Source organism: Mandrillus leucophaeus, unplaced genomic scaffold, assembly GCF_000951045.1.
Source record: "Mandrillus leucophaeus isolate KB7577 unplaced genomic scaffold, Mleu.le_1.0 Scaffold576, whole genome shotgun sequence".
NCBI classification, from domain to species: Eukaryota; Metazoa; Chordata; class Mammalia; order Primates; family Cercopithecidae; genus Mandrillus; species Mandrillus leucophaeus.
Genome location: NW_012106208.1, coordinates 222,254 through 244,362, shown reverse-complemented (window position 1 = coordinate 244,362; position 22,109 = coordinate 222,254). Strand labels below are relative to the sequence as shown.

The 22,109-nt window shown below is 51.1% G+C and overlaps 2 protein-coding genes across 8 annotated transcripts in view; both read left to right on the top strand.

Moving 5' to 3' along the window:
• Positions 1 to 1,339: 1,339 nt before the first annotated feature.
• On the top strand, positions 1,340 to 17,158 carry LOC105552804 (interleukin-17 receptor C). Of its 6 annotated transcripts, none has more exons than XM_011998563.1 (19): positions 1,340 to 1,698; positions 1,991 to 2,012; positions 2,203 to 2,355; positions 2,607 to 2,681; positions 2,772 to 2,881; positions 4,753 to 4,864; positions 5,186 to 5,230; positions 7,784 to 7,923; positions 8,135 to 8,194; positions 11,805 to 11,859; positions 11,950 to 12,131; positions 12,225 to 12,275; positions 13,173 to 13,218; positions 13,349 to 13,470; positions 13,720 to 13,779; positions 14,535 to 14,583; positions 16,157 to 16,252; positions 16,369 to 16,407; positions 16,502 to 17,158. In XM_011998563.1, exons 1-19 carry the CDS (start codon positions 1,594 to 1,596, stop codon positions 17,128 to 17,130), a joined length of 2,151 nt encoding a protein of 716 aa, XP_011853953.1. In that variant the 5' UTR covers positions 1,340 to 1,593; the 3' UTR covers positions 17,131 to 17,158. The 6 variants fall into 6 exon arrangements, with proteins under 6 accessions (XP_011853953.1, XP_011853955.1, XP_011853954.1 ...); XM_011998562.1 differs by having other exon boundaries at positions 1,365 to 1,911; XM_011998565.1 differs by lacking the exon at positions 5,186 to 5,230.
• Positions 17,159 to 17,367: 209 nt separating this feature from the next.
• The window catches only part of CRELD1 (cysteine-rich with EGF-like domains 1), a 10,010-nt gene continuing 5,268 nt past the window's right edge, over positions 17,368 to 22,109 (top strand). For both annotated transcript variants that reach the window (XM_011998570.1, XM_011998569.1), the window contains exons 1-5: positions 17,368 to 17,457; positions 17,960 to 18,152; positions 18,375 to 18,457; positions 20,999 to 21,109; positions 21,453 to 21,544. In XM_011998570.1, the coding sequence (XP_011853960.1) occupies positions 17,979 to 18,152; positions 18,375 to 18,457; positions 20,999 to 21,109; positions 21,453 to 21,544 (460 nt within the window). In that variant the 5' untranslated portion in view covers positions 17,368 to 17,457; positions 17,960 to 17,978. The remainder of the gene's footprint in view (positions 17,458 to 17,959; positions 18,153 to 18,374; positions 18,458 to 20,998; positions 21,110 to 21,452; positions 21,545 to 22,109) is intronic.

Sequence of the window (22,109 nt, the reverse complement as noted above, 5' to 3'; positions counted from 1 at the left end):
GTGCGCGGCAGCGCAGGCGGAGTCGCCTAGAGCTGTGCAGCCTGCTGGAACGAGAGGCCGCCCGACTAGACCTAGGTTGAGCAGAGCTCCACCGCAGTCCCTAGTGTCTGCGGCCGCAATGCAACGGACACTGGCTAGAACCCCGGAATGAGCCTGAGACCCTGGAATCCTTGGGGTGCCTCGAGGACGACTGGCCGAAAAGCCTTATTCCCTGCCTCACAGGCCGGAAGTCCCAGCCCAGTCCCCGCGCGCGTCCCTCTTCCTCCTCATACTTTCCCTTGACTGAGAGCTCCTCTAACTCCTGTTCTGATAGGGGAGGGCGGTCTTCCCACTTCCTCTCCAGAACTCCAGAAAGAGCAGTGTGCTTATGCTCCAGTCCAGGCTGGAGAGGTTGGGGCCGGGGTAGGGAGGCAGGAGCCATGTCAGTTCTGAAGGAGGGTGAGGGGGTGTAGGGGGGCGGGGGACGGCTGAGAGAAAACCTCCTTGGGGGCCAGGGATTCCCTTTCCCACACTGAGGCTCTGCCCAGTGGGAGAGAGGACTCCGGACCTAGGAAAAGAGGCTTTTGGCTCTGGGTGTTAAGGACAATGGGAGTTGGGGGTGGGATGGGTGGTTGCTGGCGGTGGGGACCAAGATCCGGAAAGATGAATAAAGACAAACATGACAAACTAAAAAACACAGTGTGCTTCTCTAGTGTGGCTGAGGAGCCTGCCTGGGGGGTATGTGTCAGTGTACTGGCCCAAATCCTCCGTGTCCACACCGCGTGGCATCCGTCACATTCTTACAAGCAATGCCTCTGAAAGCAAAGGACGATGGGGCAATCTCCTTGATCCCCCCAGTGATTCTTACAAGAGGAGAGAGAAAAACAGAGCCTTTGCCAGCTGGTGTGTCCATCATCACAGAACCGGCCCACACCAACAGCACAGATGGGACCCCTGCCTGCCAGGCTCTGGGTCCTGGGTTCCTTCTACTCCCCATACCGCATTTCAGCAGGCAGTGGTGAAAAGCCCACTTTGTGGTGCCCTTTGGCGGTGCTTTTAGAGCTCCTGTCCCACAAAGGGTTACTGAGGCCCAAAAAGTGTGTGAGGGGACCGAGTGTGCCTAGTAAGGGGAGACCTAGTGGGCCCAGGACTCCAGGGCTGTGTCCGCCTTAGGGCTGGAGTGAGTAAGAGCTCCCTTACTCAGCCATGATGCATTCGCTGTCTTCTTCAGGGGCCCCTCCCAGCCAGGTGTCAGCAGAGGGAGAGGAGAGCCAAAGAAGGAGGAGGTGGGGCCACCACCCTAGTCCAAGGCTGCTGGCTCCCAAGCCTGGTGTTGGTGGGAGGGACAGAGAGGGGCGGGAACAGTCGGCTGCCTGCCGGGAGCCAAAACGAAACCACTCTGGACTGGAAGTAGGACGAGAGTTGGAACTCGCAGGACAGGGAGTGCACAAACTATCCAGCACAGCCCCCTCTGCCCCCTCTGGAGGCTGGGGAGGGATTCCAGCCCCTGCCACCCACAGACACGGGCTGACTAGGGTCAGGAGTAGGGTGTCTGCCCCCCTTAGGGGGGGCAGCACAGGGCCTCAGGCCTGGGTGCTGCCTGGCATCTAGAAGATGCCTGTGACCTGGTTCTTGCTGTCCTTGGCACTGGGTCGAAGCCCCATTGTCCTTTCTCTGGAGAGGCTTGTGGGGCCTCAGGACGCTACCCACTGCTCTCCGGTGAGTCTGGAACCCTGGGGAGATGGGGGAAGGCTCAGAGTTCAGTTCTTGGCTCAGCAAAGCCCTAGCCTGGCTCCTGTCACTGCTGCCACCGCCAGAACTGCCCTGTCTGGTCTGTCTGGTACTGATGGGAGAAGAGAAGAATGGGGAAGGGGCAAGAGCTGGGTCTGTCTTCCTCTGGGAGGGTCTGGGAATACGGAGCCCCAGAAAAAGGTAGGTGGAGGTCTCAGGCAGAGAACAGTGCCTAGAAGATGGGGGAACAAATTCTGACTCTCCTTTCCTTCCTTCCCAGGGCCTCTCCTGCCACCTCTGGGGTAAGTATCCCTACTTTTAAAAAGAATTTCCCAGGTTGGCTGAAGGGAGCAGAGCTGTCCCCCAGGTCCATGACCTCCATGTCCACCTCAGCCCCAGAGAGCCAAGTTCTTTGGCTCTCTGGGTATGTCAGGTGCCACCAAATTCTGGGCTTGGAATAGCTTCAGCTCCCACCCACCCCTCCACACACAGACAGTGACATACTCTGCCTGCCTGGGGACATCGTGCCTGCTCCGGGCCCCGTGCTGGCGCCTACACACCTGCAGACAGAGCTGGTGCTGAGGTGCCGCAAGGAGACCTACTGTGACCTCTGTGTGCGTGTGGCTGTCCACTTGGCCGTGCATGGTGAGCAAGTCATCCTGTGACAATGCATGTGAGTGTGTCTGGGGTGGGCATGAGAGCCAGGGAATCTCTCAGGCAGCACTGGGCATCCTCAGTGTTCTCCTGGAGGACACCAGCAGAAGGACTCCCAGGCCAGTGTGGTCTCCCCAGCCTCTGCTTCCCAGCACTGGGCTTTCCAGAAGGAAGCCAACCCCAAAGCCAGTCAGCCCAGAGCAGCGGGCCTCACCCAGGGCCTTGCTCTTGGGTCCTTCTAGGGCACTGGGAAGAACCTGAAGATGAGGAAAAGTTTGGAGGAGCAGCTGACTCAGGGGTGGAGGAGCCTAGGAATGGTGAGGAGAACCTGGCTGGCCCAAGTGCCCCATGCCAAGGCCTGGCCTGCCACTCCTGGGACTCACCGACCCCTGCCCTGTTGCCCACAGCCTCTCTCCAGGCCCAAGTCGTGCTCTCCTTCCAGGCCTACCCTACTGCCCGCTGCGTCCTGCTGGAGGTGCAAGTGCCTGCTGCCCTTGTGCAGTTTGGTCAGTCTGTGGTATGCAAAATAATAATAATAATAACCTTCTAAACCTAAAATCCAATAAAACACTTTCACATGCATTATCTCTTTGAGGATTACAAAAGAATTAAATTTATTGAAACCCTTCAGTACCAGGCATTACAGTCAGTGTTTTACAGGTATCAACTTATTTCTCACAACAGCCATGTGAGGTGGGACTATTCTTTTGATTCTGATCAGCGCTGTGGCCAAGTGCCTTCAGCCTGTTATGCCTCAGCCTTTATGTCTGTAAAATGGGGATAAGAATAGTTCTACTTCATATGCTTGACTATGAGAAATCACCAAGCAGTTTTCCTGGGTGCTTCTACTATTTTACCCTCCCACCAGCAGTGTATGGGAGTTTTAGTTGCTTCCCATCTTTGCCAGCAGTTGATGGTGTAATTTTATTTTATTTTTAAATTAAATATATTTGAATTTTAAGTATATGGAACCCTCCATGAATTTGCATGTCATCCTCAGGCAGGGGCCATGCTAATCTTTTCTGTATTGTTCCAGTTGTAGTATATGTGGTGCCAAAACAAGCATAGGTGTTGTAATTGTAATAATTTTACTGCATATGTAGCGGTTTATCATTGTGGTTTTAATTTGTATCTCCCAATGACTGATGAAGTTGAGCACTTTTTTCACATGCTTATTGGCTATTTGTGTAACTTCCTTGTGAAACATTTCTTAAAGATTTTTTTTTTTTTTTGCCACATAAAAAAAGAATAGTCCCGGCCGGGCATGGTGGTTCACGCCTGTAATCCCAGCACTTTGGGAGGCCGAGGCGGGCAGATCACGAGGTCAGGAGATCGAGACCATCCTGGCTAACACAGTGAAACCCTGTCTCCACTAAAAAAATAAAAAAATTAGCTGGGCATGGTGACGGATGCCTGTAGTCCCAGCTACTCGGAGGCTGAGGCCGGAAAATGGCGTGAACCCAGGAGGCGGAGCTTGCAGTAAGCCGAGATTCCGCCACTGCACTCCAGCCTGGGTGACAGAGAGAGACTCCGTCTCAAAAAAAAAAAAAAAAAAAAAAGAATAGTCCCACCTCATATGACTGTTATGAGAATTAAATTAAGTTGATACCTGTAAAACACTGGATGTAATGCCTGGCACTGAAGAATTTTGATAAATTTAATTCTTTTGTAATCCTCAAAGCTACCTGATGAACTAGGCATTATTATTATCCTCATTTTTCAGATAGAGAAAGTGAGGCTTGAAAAGGGGAGGTCTGTGGGCTGGATGCACTTCTCTGTACTCTTGGACCAAAAGAAGAGTCCTACCATACATAGCATGGTATACTTACCATGGTGTAAGTACCATGGGGCAGGGTGTTGGGGCTTCTCCCTGCCTCAGGAGGCCACATATGCTTGGAAGATCTATTTCCACTGGGGTCAAATCACTGAAACCCTCCAACCTGCAGCCGCCAGCCAATATCCTTTTATCTGGAGAACTGTAGATTGGGAGAACATCTGCTTGGTCCATGTCACAAGCAGTTGTAAGGAACACTGAGGCACTGGGTTGAATGGGAGAACCACTTCTGTGGGGAAGGGTGTCCCACATTGCGCTGGGGTGTCTCATCTCCTTAGCTTTGGCCAGGTGATCTAGCACAGCAGGGTGGGGCAGGGATTTAAATGTCTAGGGCCTTTTCCCGTCCTGGTGACACTCTTACTGAGGATATTTGCTCTAGAACTGAGGCCCCTTGAAGGAAAGGTGAATGGTAGATTTCAGGCTATACAGTATAAATACAGTCATTGGTTGTGGGAGAAGGGCAGTGAGCAGAGTGGTCCCTGCAGATGATCCCACAGCCCTTGGCCTGGATCTGAGCCCTGCACCACCAGCCTTCCCCACCCCTCTCCTCACAGGGCTCTGTAGTATATGACTGCTTCGAGGCTGCCCTAGGGAGTGAGGTACGAATCTGGTCCTATACTCAGCCCAGGTACGAGAAGGAGCTCAACCTCACACAGCAGCTGCCTGGTAAGTAGACCCCCAAGTCCTGGCCCCATAGCCTCTGTCCCCTTTGGTCACTTCCCCTCCTGCTTTCACCTTCTTCTGCCTCCATCCACTCTCTGGCAGGGGTCTGTGCTCTAATCCTTCCCAGAGTCAGTCCCTCAGGCCTTCTCTCCCTGGGTGAATGGCTTTCCAGCCCCTGGGGAAGGTGCTTTGAGCATTGGATAGATGTGGGTGGTAGGTAGGGGATGGGGAGCCATTCTTAATGCCCTCCTGGGAGTCAGATTGCCCCCACTTCTTTCCTCGGCCCCCAGCCCCACTGGAGGCTCTTCTGTGATCTCTCCCCAGACTGCAGGGGGCTCGAAGTCCGGAACAGCATCCCGAGCTGCTGGGGTAGGGGCTAGGGCCAGTGGGCTGGGAGGAGGGAGGGGCAGGGTCTAGAGTATGAGAGACCCTTGGAGTCCACTTCTGATATGGGCTGCCACATCTCAGAAGCTCACAGAACACATTCATTCATTCATTTATTCATTCATTCATTCATAACACATTAATTGCAGTATCTGCTCCTCTGTGCTAAGCACTGGGAATAGAAAGATGAATTTTGGGTCAGGCTCAGTGGCTCATGCCTGTAATCCCAGCACTTTGGGAGGCCGAGGTGGGAGGATTGCTTGAGCTCAAAAGTTCGAGACCAGCCTGGACAACATGGCAAAACCCCGTCTTTACCAAAAACACAAAAATTAACAGGGCATGGTGGTATGCATTTGTGGTCCCAGCTACTCGTGAGGCTGAGGCAGGAGAATCGCTTGAGCCTGGGAGGCAGAGGCTGCAGTAAGCCGAGACTGCACCATTGCACTACAGCCTGGGTGACAGAACAAGACTCTTGTCTCAAAAAACAAAAAACAAAAAACTTGAAATAAAAGCTAAGAAAGTCAAGGGTCTGACTTTTTTCCCATGTACTATTTGGATTTTGCTTTGGTTTTATATTTTCTTTTTTATTGTGTATAACATACATAAAAGTATGTAAAGGGTACTGATTTTCATGTCTAGTTCTTTTTTTTTTTTTTTGGCGGAGTCTTGCTCTGTCACCCAGGCTGAAGTGTAGTGGTGCAACCTCAGCTCACTGCAACCTCCGCCTCCTGGGTTCAAGTGATTCTTCTGCCTCAGCCTCCCAAGTAGCTGAGATTACAGACATGCACCACCATACACAGCTAATTTTTGTATTTTTAGTAGAGATGGGGTTTCACCATGTTGGCCAGGCTGGTCTTGAACTCCTGACCTCGTGATCCTCCCACCTCGACCTCCCAAAGTGCTGGGATTACAGGCGTGAGTCGAGGCCTCCAGCCAATTCATTTTTATGTATGTATACACTTGCATAACTAGCACCCAGATCAATACATAAATACTGTGATGTTTTCTGAATTACTAAATTTTTTCAACTTCATTTTCTTTTTGGCTTCTTAAAATTAAAGTTGGCCTGCCTCTTTGGCAACTCATTAAAGACTATTCAACACCAGAGTTTTAAAAACACAGATACATATCATGCATTTCATTTCTTCCTTCATTAAGTAGACATTGATTCATTTATTCAACAGATATTTATTAATTTCTGTGTACCAGGAAAATCCCTGGACACTGGAAATATTAATAAATCAATAAATCAAGATGACAAAAAACCCCGACCCCATGGAACTGGTGTCAGGGTCAGGGTGGGGGTGAGGAAGGACACAACAAACACATGGAGATGTGAAGAATGCAGGAAGTTAGACAGTGATTAGCGCTAAGGAGAACATTTGTGGAAGGGGTGGGGAAGGTTGGGAGTGGCAAAGGTCAGGGATGGTCTCACTCTGGTGAGCAGAGACCTGAAAGAGGTGAGAGAGGAGCCATATATCTGAGGGAAGAGAGAATAGCCAGCACAAAGGGCCTGGGGTGGGAGTATGTCAGGGGTGTTTAAGAAATAGTAAGAAGGGGGCCAGGCGTGGCGGCTCACGCCTGTAATCTCAGCACTTTGGGAGGCCGAGGTGGGCGGATCACGAGGTCAGGAGATCCAGACCATCCTGGCTAACACGGTGAAACTCCGACTCTACAAAAAATACAAAAAAGTTAGCCGGGCGTGGTGGTGGGTGCCTATAGTCCCAGCTACTCGGGAGCCTGAGGCAGGAGAACGGCGTGAACCCCGGGAGGCGGAGCTTGCAGTGAGCCAAGACTGTGCCACTGCACTCTAGCCTGGGTGACAGAATGAGACACTGTCTCAAGAAAAAAAAAAAAGAGAGAGAGAAATAGTAAGGAGGTCCTTAATAACACTGCAGCAGAGTTATTAAGGACACAAGTACCATAGGCTGCACGTGGTGGCTCACGTCTGCAATTCCAGCACTTTGGGAAGCTGAGGCAGGAGGATTGCTTGAGGTCAGGAGTTCAAGACCAGCCTGTCCAACATGAACGAAACCCCATCTCTACTAAAAATACAAAAATTAGCCAGGCATGGTGACGCATGCCTGTAATCCCAGTTACTCGGGTGGCTGAGGCAAGAGAATCGCTTGAATCCAGGAGGTGGAGGTTGCAGTGAGCTATCGCACCACTGTACTCCAGCCTGGGCAACAGAGTGAGACTGCCTCTCAAAAAAAAAAAAAAAAAAGGACACAAGTGTCAAGAGGTGAGATCAGAAAGGTCACAGTTGACTTGTTTTAAATGACTTGTTTTAAAGAGGTTACAGATCTTTCTGGCTGCAGAGGGAAAATAGCTGTCCTCAGACCACACACTAGGGCCTCCACAGGCTTAGCTCTGGGCAGCTGCTAGGGGCAAAGTCTGGTCTGAGGTGAGGACACACGCTCTGTCCTCCAAGAGCCTCCCAGTCTAAGGGGTTTGAAAGAAACTCCAAAGGGTCAGTCAGGTATGCAGAAGAGGTGAGGAAGTCTAAGCTGTGCTCTCTCTCTTTGCCTCTCCCACCAGCCCTGCCCTGGCTCAACGTGTCAGCAGATGGTGACAATGTGCATCTAGTTCTGAATGTCTCTGAGGAGCAGCACTTTGGCCTCTCCCTGTACTGGAATCAGGTCCAGGGCCCCCCAAAACCCCGGTGGCACAAAAACCTGGTGAGGCCTCCCCCTTCCCAAGTCCATTCCCACTGTAGGCCAATGCCTGTGCAAAGGACGCAGTGCCTTATCAAAGAGGACCCTTGAAAAGGACTCACCCCAAGCAAGGGAACACTGGTGGGGGAACTTCCGCCTTCCTGGTTTCCTTGACTTTGGCGTCCTCCTCTTCCTCCTTATCTTCTCCAACCTCCTTCCTTTATTTGTTCCACAGACTGGACCGCAGATCATTACCTTGAACCACACAGACCTGGTTCCCTGCCTCTGTATTCAGGTAGGAGCAGAGTCCAGCTGGGTGCCAGAAGAGGAGTGGGAAGATGATGATGGGGGTGATCCCTGCCTTCCTGGTCTCACCATTCTTCAAACCCTTCATTGAGGTGGAGACTGTGGCTCCCTGGGATGGCTGGCCCTTCCTTGACCCTTGCTGTCCTATGCCTTCTGTCTATTACATTCCCTGAATGCTCTCCCTGATCCTCCACAGAACTCCTACTGACACTTCATGGCCCCATTCAAATATCACCTTCTTCTTGAAGCCTTTCCCTACTCCTCCAGTTCTGTCTTTGTGTTCCCCTGGGGGGCAAAGCATGTGCTACGAACTTGGACTGGTTTGAATCTTGGCTCTTGCCATTTGCTAGTTGTGTAACCTTGGGCAAGTCACTTCACCTCTGTGAGCCTGTTTCTCATCTATAAAATGGGAATAATAATAGTAACAGCTTCTTGGGGCTGTTATAAGAATGTGTGCCACATCCAGGCTTAAACCTGCTGGCTCTTCCCTCTTCCTCTGCACATTTATTTATTTTTTTAGACAAGGTCTCACTCTGTTGCCCAGGCTGGAGTGCAGTGGCACAATCATGGCACACTGCAGCCTCAGTCCCCTGGGTTCAAGTGATCCTCCTGCCTCAGCCTCCCAAGTAGCTGGAACTACTGGTGAGCACTACCATACTCAGCTAGTTTTTTTTGTTTTGTGTAGAAATGCGGTCTTGCTATGTTACCCAGGCTGTTCTGAATTCCTGGGCTTATGTTATCCTCCCACCTCAGCCTCCCACCAAGTGCTGGGATTATAAGCATGAGCCACTGTGGCTGGCCCCGATTGCACTTTTTTTTTTTTTTTTTTTTTTTTGAGAGAGTCTCACTCTGTCGCCCAGGCTGGAGTGCAGTGGCGCGATCTCGGCTCACTGCAAGCTCCGCCTCCCGGGTTCACGCCATTCTCCTGCCTCAGCCTCCCGAGTAGCTGGGACTACAGGTGTCTGTGACCACGCCCGGCTAATTTTTTTGTATTTTCAGTAGAGACAGGGTTTCACCTTGTTAGCCAGGATGGTCTTGATCTCTCGACCTCATGATCTGCCCGCCTCGGCCTCCCAAAGTGCTAGGATTACAGGCATGAGCCACCATGACTGGCCCCTGATTGGACATTTAATTGGTCATCAGGTCTCATCCATCTTACCTCTGACATTAATGTCCCTCATTCTCTTTCCCCCTCCTCTCCATCTCAGTCCAGCTTGGGGCTCTATCATCTCTTTTCTAGACTGTTTAAATACTTCCAAGCTCCCCTCCCTTCCCATCACTTTCCTGGCATTCTGGGCCCATATTCTGCCCCCAGTGGTGCCTTTTCACTGTATTTTCCCCATGATTCTCCTTCATGAGAACACTGTTACATCCAGTGGAGCTACTTACCAAGATACACCCATCTCCCTGCCTTTTCTCAGGTGATTCCCATTACCTCAAATACCCTCACCTCTTTCCCAAAGCTTTTCCCCAACCACCCAGCCTCTCCTAGTTCCAAATCCCCTTGCACTTCTATCTTTCCTTGTCCATTTATCACTTCATTTATTTTATTTTCTTAAAATTTTTTCTTTTTCTTTTTCTTTTTTTTTAGAGACAGCATCTTGCTCTGTCACCCATGCTAGAGTGCAGTGGCATGAACACGGTTCATTGCAGCCTCAACCTCCCAGGCTCAAGGGATCCTCCTGCCTCAGCCTCTGAGCAGCTGGGACTGCAGGCATGGGCCACCATGCCTGGCTAATTGTTTCCTTTTTTGTGTTGTTGTTTTTTAATACGGAGTTTCACTCTTTTGCCCAGGCTGGAGTGCAGTGGCGAGTACAGTGGCGTGATCTCGGCTCACTGCAACCTCTGCCTCCCAGGTTCAAGCCATTCTCCTGCCTCAGCCTCCCAAGTAGCTGGAATTACAGGCACACGCCACCACACCTGGCTAATTTTCGTATTTTTAGTAGAGACGAGGTTGGTCAGGCTGGTCTCAAATTCCTGACCTCATTATCTGCCCGCCTCGGCTTCCCAAAGTGCTGGAATTATAGGCGTGAGCCACCGTGCCCAGCCTGTTTTCATTTTTTAATGTTTTGTGGCGATGGGCCACCACACCCAGCTCGATCACTTCCTTTCTTATTTGGGCATCTAATTTCTTCTTGTACACAACAGATGCTCAATAAATATTATGAAATGAGTGAGTGCTTTACTAATTTATATAAATATTTTATCCTTACTACAAGTGTGAGTTTGTGATTTCCTTGAAGGCAAGCAAATCATATCTAATTCAAATGTAATAGCTTTGCAAGAGCCTTGCATGGTGCCTGGCATATAGCGCCTACTCATTGTTTTGTTTTGCTTTTAAACAAGGTAACAGTATGAGGGTCCTCACTGTTGAATGAGTGAATAAATCTTACTGCCTAGCACAGCCATAGGACACAGCAGATGTTCATGAGATGTATGCTGTGATTTAAATGTCTTCATTGCCAAACACAATGCCTGCCACATAGTTGGTGTTCCTAACTAAAGGCTTGATGAATAAATTTATATATTACCTCTAGTGCTTAGCACAGAGCTATGCATGTAATAGGCACTCTTAAAACGTCTGTTGAAAGAATAAATGAATGTGTCCTTAGAACTTAGCACATTCCCTGACACATAGCAGGTGCTCACAAAGTGACTGTGGAATAAATTAAAATTAATTATCCGCCAGGCGTGGTGGCTCACACCTGTAATCCCAGCACTTTGGGAGCCCAAGGTGGGTGGATCACGAGGTCAGGAGTTTGAGACCAGCCTGACCACCATAGTGAAACCCAGTCTTTACTAAAAGTACAAAAATAAGCCAGGCGTGGTGATGTACGCCTGCAGTCCCAGCTACTCGGGAGGCTGAGGCAGGAGAATCACTTGAACCCAAGAGGCAGAGGTTGTGGTGAACCAAGATCACACCACTGCACTCCAGCCTGGGCAACAGAGTGAGACTCGGTCTCAATAAATAAATAAATAAATAAATAAATAAATAAATAAATAAATATTTAATTATCCAAGGTCCCTTGTGCCTGCCATACTGCTAAGACACAATGGTAGGCACCCATTAAAAGTCTGTTGAATGGGCCAGGTGTGGTGGCTCACACTTGTAATCCCAACACTTTGGGAGGCCGAGAGGGGCAGATCACTTGAGGTCAGGAGTTCGAAACCAGCCTGATCAACGTGGTGAAACCCCATCTCCACTAAAAATACAAAAATTAACCAGTTAGCCTGGCGCTGTGGCACACGCCTATAATCCCAGCTCCTCAGGAGGCTGAGATGGGAGAATCGCTTGAACCTGGGAGGCAGAGGTTGTAGTGAGCCAAGATTGTACCACTACACTCCAGCCTAGGCGACAAGAGCGAGACTCTATCTCAAAAAAAAAAAAAAAAAAAGTTTGTTGAATGAAAATCTTGCCAGTGCCCAGCATTATGTTTGCTGGAAGAATAGATGTGAGCATCTCCAGGTTTTGTAAAAGGCGAGAAGACCCAGCACATACTTGTGAACTATCTGCTGAATGAGTGTGTCCCCAGTGTCTAGCAGAGGGCCAGGCACATGCCCATGGACGGGACCTGAGCAGACCCCCGTTTCCTTTCCAGGTGTGGCCTCTGGAACCTGACTCCGTTAGGACAAACATCTGCCCCTTCAGGGAGGGTGAGCTGACCGGCCTGGGGCTGGGGTTGGGGCTGGGGCATTGCGAGCGATGGGTGCCTAGCGTGTGGTGACTGCGCCCTTTCCTTGCAGACCCCCGCGCACACCAGAACCTCTGGCGAGCAGCCCGGCTGCGACTGCTGACCCTGCAGAGCTGGCTGCTGGACGCGCCGTGTTCGCTGCCCGCAGAAGCCGCACTGTGCTGGCAGGCTCCAGGTGGGGACCCCTGCCAGCCACTGGTCCCGCCGCTTTCCTGGGAAAATGTCACTGTGGACGTAAGTAAAGCAGAGGACACCTCCCGTAGTGAGGGGAGAGTGGGGAACCAGGGTCCTCCTTTTGTGATCCCACCCATTCCTCTCTTTCCACAGAAGGTTCTCGAGTTCCCATTGCTGAAAGTCCACCCTAACCTCTGTGTTCAGGTCAGAAAGGGGTGCCGAGTGCTGGGCTGGGGGTTGGACCTGGGCAGACCCCCTAGCCAAGGGGATCTTAGTTCTTGGGCCGCTAAAGCATAGTGGTTGCCAGCTTCCTCTTTGGGAGTTCCACTATTTACTTTAGCAGTGTGTGGGACCCTGGGCAAGTCCCTTCACTTCTCTGAACGTCAGTCTCCTCATCTGTTTAATGCAGATGATAACACAGTAACTGCCTCATGGAGTGGTTGTGACGATGAAATAAGAGAAGTGCTTCCCCTAAGGAATCCGTACAGACTAAATGCTCAATAAATGTAGCCACTTTTGTTATTGCTATCCTTATTCTATTTCCATACATGTAGAATGGGTTGCTCTACAGTTTCAAAGAGTGATTATAAGAATATTCACTCATTCGAGATGTTTTTAGCAGTGCGAGTCACTGTTTTAGGCACTTGTGATAGATCCTAACATCTCTACCCTCATAGAACTTATATTGTAATGGACAAAGGCAGCCAACAGACATTGTAAATAAATTATATAATATCTTAAAATTGCATACAAATACTATGGGAAAGGGATAAGGTGGGACTGGGGTTGCAATTTTTAGCAGGATGGTCATGTGAGAAGGGAATCTCTTTGAGAAGGTTAGATGAGAGGGGAACTATGCTTTGTAAGACATAAAAACAGCTTTAGGGTCAGAAGATACTTTACACAGATGACCTCACAAGGCTGGAGCAGAGAAAGATGTAGTGACTCCTAATCACCCAGCCTTGAATCCACATCTGCTCAAGATCAGATTGAGTGCAGATTCCCAACCCAACAGGCCTTCTGTTGCCTGCCCTGTTCTGGTCTTTCTGCCTTTGGCTTTTGCTTTTCTTAGTGGCCCTAACCATGGTCTCTTCCCAGCAGGTGAACAGTTGGGAGAAGCTGCAGCTGCAGGAGTGCTTGTGGGCTGGTGAGTTGGGCCTGGGGGTGGCTGGGACAGGGCCACCTCCTAGGGGTGAAGGTAAGGGCATGGGAGGTGGGCAAGTGGCCAATCCCAGCAAAGTTGGGTCTTGGTCAGAGTGGCCTCTCACCCCTTCCAGACTCCCTGGGGCCTCTCAAAGACGATGTGCTACTGTTGGAGACACGAGGCCCCCAGGACAACAGATCCCTCTGTGCCTTGGAACCCAGTGGCTGTACTTCACTACCCAGCAAAGCCTCCACGGTTAGGACTGGGTGACCCTCCTCCACAGATCTCTCCAAATGCATCTCACACCTGGCCTCAAATTTTCACTCCATCCACCCTGTGCCGGTCTCTGGGAACACGGGGGTGACTCAGACCAGGGCCATATTCAGCGGCATCACCAAAGTCTCCCGATCCCGTCTACCCCGTTCTACCCAGCTGTAGCCCGGTAGGTGCTGCCCTAAGGGTGCTACCTCCAGGTAACAGTGCCCCCATCCTTTGTCTTGGCAGAGGGCAGCTCGCCTTGGAGAGTACTTACTACAAGACCTGCAGTCAGGCCAATGTCTGCAGGTGAGCTGGTGGCAGAAGGGCCCCACCTCAATGCCCAGGGGCAACAGGCCTAAAACTAGCACTCACCTCCTGTCTATTTAGGCTTACTTTATGTTCAGCCCTGGGAAAGTTAAGAGTAGATGAAGGGCCGGGCGCAGTGGCTCAAGCCTGTAATCCCAGTACTTTGGGAGGCCGAGACAGGCTCAGGAGATCGAGACCTTCCTGGCTAACACGGTGAAACCCCGTCTCTACCAAAAAAAAAAATACAAAAAACTAGCCGAGCGAGGTGGCGGGCGCCTATAGTCCCAGCTACTCGGGAGGCTGAGGCAGGAGAATGGCGTAAACCCGGGAGGCGGAGCTTGCAGTGAGCAGAGATCAGGCCACTGCACTCCAGCCTGGGCGACAGAGCGAGACTCCGTCTCAAAAAAAAAAAAAAAAAACAAAACAAAAAAAGAGTAGACGAAGCATAGTTCCTATCCCCAAGGGGCACACTGTTGGCTAGACACCCGTAAACAGATAACCACACCTAGAGGTGCTAAGTTTTGGGTTCCAGGGAGAGCTTCCGGGAAGAATTTCTTCCTATAAGCCAGATTTGGTATGGAAGAAGTCACACCATAGGCAGTGGGCACAGCATAAACAAAGGCAGAGCAGCTGCAGGAACCCTAGCAGGGAGATATGCATAGTTGATGCTGGGAATTTGCAGATCAGGCCACCAGAGCTTGGTGAATGTTAAACACCTGGCTGCTGCCCTGGATTTGGTTGTTTGTATCTTACAGCTATGGGATGATGACTTGGGAGCGCTATGGGCCTGCCCCATGGACAAATGTGAGTATTGTAAGAACTGCCTTTCCTTTCTGTACCAGGAGCGGGGATCTTGACAGGGACCACTCTTGGGCACAGCACATGCAATGGCCTTGTCCTTCCCTGAGATCAGATAAACAGAGGGTCATTCCTTCATTCACTCAAAAAATATGATGAGAGCTTGCAGGGATCCCAGGAACACCAAAAAGATAAATCCCTGCCCCCTATCCCTAGAAGACTAGCAAGACATGAGCCAGTCACTTACATTTAAAGTGTGAGCTACTGAAGCACCACCAAGTGTTCAGTGCTGTAAATGCATACAATGTGGACCTGACCTGGGTGGGGTGAAGGGCTCAGGGGGAAGGTTTCAGCAAAACTCTGAAGACTGAGCTAGGGGAAGGGGGTAGAGATAGAGGGTCTTGGACAGGCAGGTTTCTGTCATGAGATAAAGATGCAGGAGCCATGTAGGAGATTTAGATCTTATGTTGAGAGCAGCAGGAGTTACAATCCAATTTATATATATATATATATTTTATTTTATTTTATTTTATTTTTTTGAGACAGAGTCTCGCTCTGTCACCCAGGCTGGAATGCAATGGCACGATCTCAGCTAACTGCAACCCCTGCCTCCCAGGTTCAAGCAATTCTCTAACTCAGCCTCCCGGGTAGCAGGGATTAATAGGCACCCGCCACCATGCCCGGCTAATTTTTGTATTTTTAGTAGAGATGGGGTTTCACCGTCTTGGCCAGGCTGGTCTTGAACTCCTGACCTCGTGATCCGCCCGCCTCAGCCTCCCAAAGTGCTGGGATTATAGTCGTGAGCCACCGCGCCGGGCCCAAATTTACATTTTTAAAAGATTTCTGAGGCTGCCATGAATTAATTCAAGGTGAATCGATTGGAGGCGAAAAAAAGACAGGGCAGGGACACTAGATAGTTGCAGACACCCAGGACAGCAAGATCAAGGGCCCAGCAACCCTAGCTTAGGGGAGAATAATACGAGCTGACATTTTAGCACTTAAGATGCTCGGCATTGTGTTAAGTGCTTTATATATATTAATATATTTAGTCCTCATACCAACCCTGTGACGTAGCTACAACTTCACAGAGGAGAAAACTGAGGCAGAAGGTGACCTTACTTATTCAAAGACCCCTAAACAGATGGAGCTATATTCATCCACTGGATCTGACACTGTGCTGTGGACTTTGGACAAATCATTTTTTTCTTTTTTTGAGAGGAGTCTCAACCTGTCGGCCAGGCTGGAGTGCAATGGCGCAATCTCTGCTCACTGCAACCTCTGCCTCCCGAGTTCAAGCGATTCTCCTGCCTCAGCCTCCCGAGTAGCTGGGATTACAGGCGTGCGCCACCACACCCGGCTAATTTTTTGTATCTTTAGTAGAGACGGGGTTTCACCATGTTGGCCAGGCTGGTCTTGAACTCCTGACCTCGTGATCCACCCGCCTTGGCCTCCCAAAGTGCTGGGATTACAGGCGTGACCCACCGCGCGCGGCCGTCAAATCATTTCTCTTAAGTCTCAGTTTTTCTCCTCTGTGGAAGGTGAGTGTAAGTTTCTAACTCTTCTTCCATGGGTCTCCCAGACATCCACAAGCGCTGGGCCCTCTTGTGGCTGGCCTGCCTACTCTTTGCCGCTGCGCTTTCCCTCATCCTCCTTCTCAAAAAGGATCACGCGAAAGGTGAGCGCTTCCCGGCTCCCCATTCCCCAGGGGCAGGACCAGAGTGGCTGTGGGAGTTCTCCGAGGGAAGGTGGCGGCCGAGCTCACAGGCTGCCTCCGCCCCTCTCCCCTAACAGGGTGGCTGAGGCTCTTGAAACAGGACGTCCGCTCGGGGGGTGAGTGGGAGCACGCGCTGGGCGGGGGGCCGCCCCTGGGGGGCCAGGCCTGTGCCAGCTCACCCCTTCCCTCCCCATCTGTTTTCTCCAGCAGCGGCCGCCAGGGGCCGCGCGGCTCTGCTCCTCTACTCAGCCGATGACTCGGGCTTCGAGCGCCTGGTGGGCGCCCTGGCGTCGGCGCTGTGCCAGCTGCCGCTGCGCGTGGCCGTAGACCTGTGGAGCCGTCGTGAAATGAGCGCGCAGGGACCCGTGGCCTGGTTCCACGCGCAGCGGCGCCAGACCCTGCAGGAGGGCGGCGTGGTGGTCCTGCTCTTCTCGCCCGGGGCGGTGGCGCTGTGCAGTGAGTGGCTACAGGACGGGGTGTCCGCGCCCGGGGCGCACGGCCCACACGACGCCTTCCGTGCCTCGCTCAGCTGCGTGCTGCCCGACTTCTTGCAGGGCCGCGCGCCCGGCCGCTACGTGGGGGCCTGCTTCGACAGGCTGCTCCACCCGGACTCCGTACCCGCCCTTTTCCGTACCGTGCCCGTCTTCTCACTGCCCTCCCAACTGCCGGACTTCCTGGGGGCCCTGCAGCAGCCCCGCGCCCCGCGTCCCGGGCGGCTCCAAGAGAGGGCGGAGCAAGTGTCCCGGGCCCTTCAGCCAGCCCTGGATAGCTACTTCCATCCCCCGGGGACTCCCGCGCCTGGACGCGGGGTGGGACCTGGGGCCGGGGACGGGACTTGAATAAAGGCAAACGCTGTTTTTCTACCCATGTGGCCCACACGCGCCTGCGTCTCCGTGGCTGGGCTGGCAAACGTCGTCCCCTAGCCCCGCGGCCCTTTAAAGCCGGGACAGGTGCAGCTCGGTACCGCCTGTGGTTGGCTGGCGTGGGGTGACGTAATGGCACATGGCCCGTCACCATTGGCTGGGCGGCACGCTCCGCCCCCGGGACTGCAGCGCGGGTGGGGGTTGTGCGTTTTACGCAGGCTGTGGCAGCTACGCGGTGAGGAGACGGCTCACCGCGCCCGTGGGCTGGGGCGGTCGGTTCTTCCTCCTCCGTGGCCTACGAGGGTCTGGATCCTTCTCTGCCGGCTCGTGGGCCGTGCCTTTGCCCTTCTGCGAGGCCCTGAATCTGACCCCTTCCCTTCATATCCGGATCCGGGCTCCTCCCCCAAAGCCCGGGGTTCCGGACACCTCCCCCAAAACAACCCCTCTGGCCTCCTCTCCTTCAGTACTTGGAATCTGATCTCTTCTCCCTAATTCTGCGGATCTGGCCCCTAATAGCCTTTATCAGACCCTCAAACAAGAGACTGACTTCTGCCCCCTTGCCAAGGAGCGAGGCCACTTTCCTCTCCCCACCCCCATGCTAACGGGGATAACTTATTTCTCTTCTGGAATTGCATCTTATGCGCCTTTCCCCACTCATCCCCACAGCCCCTGCAGTACCCAGTTTGGCCTCTTTTGCTTGTAATAACGCACTTCCCAACGCCACGGCACCTCAGAACAGACCTTTTTCTTTCTCGCGTGGGGCCTGACTCCTTCAGTGAAGCCTCTCCACGCCCTCTTTTTGCAGGTCCCCAGCCTGGGTAAAGATGGCCCCATGGCTCCCGAAGGGCCTGGTCCCAGCTGTGCTCTGGGGCCTGAGCCTCTTCCTCAGCCTCCCAGACCCCATCTGGCTCCAGCCCTCTCCACCTCCCCAGTCTTCTCCCCCGCCTCAGCCCCATCCGTGTCATACCTGCCGGGGACTGGTTGACAGCTTCAAGAAGGTGGGTGCACCAGCAGCCTCGTTGGAGGGGAACACAGCGATTTAGAGTGGGGAACTCTGGGATGCAAATCTGCGTGGATTCAAGTTTCATTTTGGTCTCTTACTAGTTGTATGGCCCTAGGCAAGTTGCCTTTCTGTGCCTCAGTTTCCTGGTCAGTAGAACAGTGAAGTGCTAGCATGTGCCAGGCACTGTACTTAGCTATTACTAATTTTCTGTTTCCAGGGCCTGGAGAGAACCATCCGGGACAACTTTGGAGGTGGAAACACTGCCTGGGAGGAAGAGAAGTTGTCCAAATACAAAGACAGGTAAGGGGCTGCTGGGGGAATGGGTGTATATTCCCCTCCCTGCCAAATCTCTGCTCTACTGGTGGAGGGCTAGGTACTCTTGGGGAGCACTTATTCATTCAACAAATAGCACTGAACATCTATAGTATAGCAGTAAACAAGGCAAGCAAAATCCCACCTTCCTGGAGCTCACATTCTAGTAGAGAAGACAAGCAATGAATAAGTGAATAATATTATGTCACATGAAAGAACAAACAGTGAAGCACGGTAGACTGCAGGATGGTGGGAGGCAGCGTGTTCAAGATGTGGCATTTGAACAGTGAGACCTGAAGTGAAGAAGCGAGCTATGTGACAGGAAGGAAATTGGGCAGAGGATGGGACTGAGCTTGGTGTATTCGAGAAGTGGCTGGAGTGGAGTGAGCAAAGGGGAGAGTGGTAGAAGGTGAAGGCGGAGGCTTAGGCCTCAAAGGCTACAGAAAAGAGTTTAGTTTTTTTTTTGGAGTGTAATGGGAAGCTCTTGGAAGGTTATGAGCAGAAAAAGTGATACTGTCTTCTTTATACATTTAAAGATTACTCACACTGCTATGTAGCAAACAGACTGTAAGGGGCAAGGGTGGAGGAAGCAGGGAGACCAGTTTGGGAGGCAAGTGTATCATCTAGGTATGAAGGCAATACGAGCTAGTGTAGTATCTAGTGGAGGACATGGTGAAGGGGTCACAGTCTGGGTATATTTTGCAGAGAGAACAATAGGACCTGGTGATAGATTCATTATGGGTATAGAGAAACGGTAGAATAAAAGATGCTTACTAGATTTTGGGCCTGAGCAACTGGGTGAATAGTGCAGCTGTTTTCTAAGATGGTGAGATGGGAAACTGAGAAGGTTTAGGGGAGGGGTGGGATGTGGTGTTCTTTGAATGTATTGGGCTGAAATGTCCATTAGACATCCAGGTAGACTCCATCCAAATCTGGAATTCAGAAAAGAGTAGGAATTGGAAACAGGAATTTGAGAGTCGTCATTATATAGTCAGTATGTAAAGAAAGTCATTATGAGGAGAGCCATTATATAGTCAGTATATATAATACAGAAAGCCATTATATAGTCAGTATGTAAAGAAAGGCATGGGAAGGATACAGAAAGCCAAGCCCTGAGCCCTGAGTCCTGAGCCTCCAGCTTTTCAAAGTCAAATGGAAGAGGAGTCAGCAAAGGCTCAGAGTTAGACCTGATTGTCGGTTCTTAACCTCTCAGAGCCACAGTTTCTTCGCCTGTAAAATGGGGATATTAATACCTGGTTTGCCTATTTCATAGGAGTGTGGAAAGGGCTTAACTGGGATGCCCACTAGAAATAAAGGTTTGTTATTATGTAACATTGGTTATTTTCTCTTTTCCTTTGCCGGGCATGAGTTTCCTCATTCAGGAATGAGGGCATTGGCTAAGACAACCCCAGAGGCACTTCCAGCTTTGTAATGGCTCCTGCGTTACTTGCTTTTTAAAATCACTTCCTATATGCCAGGCACTGTGTAAGACCCTTTAAATACAGGATATAAGGCATCAAATATTTATATATATATATATTTTTAATTGTGGTAAAATACACATAAAAAATTTCCCATTAAGGACATTTAATAACATTTACAATGTTGTGCAACCATCACCACTATGTAGTTCCAGAACATTTTCATTACCCCCCAAAAAATCCTATACCTGTTACACAGCCACTCCCCATTCTCCCCTTCCTCTGGCTCTTGGCAATCACTAATTTGTGTTAGTCAAGCAGAAATTATGGATTTGCTGATTTCATTGGAATCATAAAATATGTGGCCTTTTGTGTCTGGCTAGTTTCACTTAGCATAATGTTTTCAAGGTTCACCCATACTGTAGCATATATCAATACTTATTCCTTTTTATGGCTGAATAATATTCTCGTTTGGCTGTACCATATTTTGTTTATCCATGCATCAGTTGATGGACATCTGCATTGTTTCTACCTTTTGGCTGTTGTGAGTAGTGCTGCTATGAACATTGTGTACAAGTTTTCATTTGAACACCTGTTTTCCATTCTTTTGCGTCTATATCCAGTAGTGGAATTGGCAGGTTCTATGGCAATTCCATGTTTAACTTATTGAGGAACTGCTTTTCCACAATGGTGATGCCATTTTTTATTCCCATCTGCAGTGTGGGAGGATTCTAATTTCTCCACATCCCTGCCAACACTTGTTATAGGATGTATTTTTAGCTATATCTACCCAGCAAGGGTATTATATTCCATTGCTCAGATGCAGGAACTGATGTATGTTACAACAAACCTGCAGGGAAGGTATTGTTGTCCCCATTTTACAGATGACAAAACAAAGAGGTTCAAAGAAGTTAAGTGACTTGCCCAAGGTCCTACCACTAGATTTGAACCCACGTCCGTCTGCTTCCCAGAACCATGATCCCTTCTATTGTACCTCATGGCCTTCCCTTTCATATTGTCACGGCACGAGGAAGGGTAGAGAGAGACCTGAGGAGGGTGGTGGGCGGGATGGGGCGTGTTTCCCACCAGCCCTGCCCTGTCCGGTCAGTGAGACCCGCCTGGTAGAGGTGCTGGAGGGCGTGTGCAGCAAGTCGGACTTCGAGTGCCACCGCCTGCTGGAGCTGAGTGAGGAGCTAGTGGAGAGCTGGTGGTTTCACAAGTGAGTGGCAAGGGGGCCTTCCCTGGGAGTGGGTCACAGGTGGGGCCTGGTGATAAGGCCTTGACTTGGCCAAGAAGCAGGGGGGTGCATGCTGGGGGCCATGTCCTGGTTCTGCTCCTTCTAAACCCAGATCTGCTAAGGACTTGCAGGGGGACTTGTGCTCCACTTGAGCCTCAGTTTACCCCTCTGCCAAATGGGGAAAGGGCATTGGTCAGATGGCCTTTTGGGTCTTATGTCCAAGCTGGGTTGAATCACAGATTCAGGCGTGGGGGAATGGGAACAGCACTTCTGACACTGTCTCAGCGCCTCCTCCCCACTTCCCTCCACCCTGCCCCTGCCTTAGGCAGCAGGAGGCCCCGGACCTGTTCCAGTGGCTGTGCTCAGATTCCCTGAAGCTCTGCTGCCCCGCAGGCACCTTTGGGCCCTCCTGCCTTCGTGAGTTTTTAAGTTGCTCTTGGGGATGGGAGGGGACTGCCAAGTCCAGGTATCCAGTCCTGGCTCTGTCCCTAGCTAGCTGTGTGAACTCAGGCTACTCAGATAACTTCTCTGGACCTCAGTTCTTGCCCGCCTCACAGGGCTGGGGAGATGGGCAAATCAGTGGGGAAAGGCTTGGAGAAAGCACAGGGGCTACACTGAGTCAGATGCAGTATGGTTATCATTATGTATTAAAGAAATGATAGACCCCCCAGCCCCTTCATTTCCCATGCCAGATCGGACTATGGTATCTTCCTGGGGAGGGGCAGGTGTTGCCCTGGAGCCCCCATGGTCACCATCTATCCTCACACACAGTCCTGGCACAAGAGCCAAACTTACTACCAGCCTCTTTTAGAACAGTCTTTCCTGAAGCTACAGATAAAGAGGTAGCTGCAAAAATGGCAAATTCAGTCTTTGTAAAAGAAAATATTGGCCGGGCGCAGTGGCTCACGCCTGTAATCCCAGCACTTTGGGAGGCCGAGGCAGGCGGATCACGAGGTCAGGAGATCGAGACCATCCTGGCTAA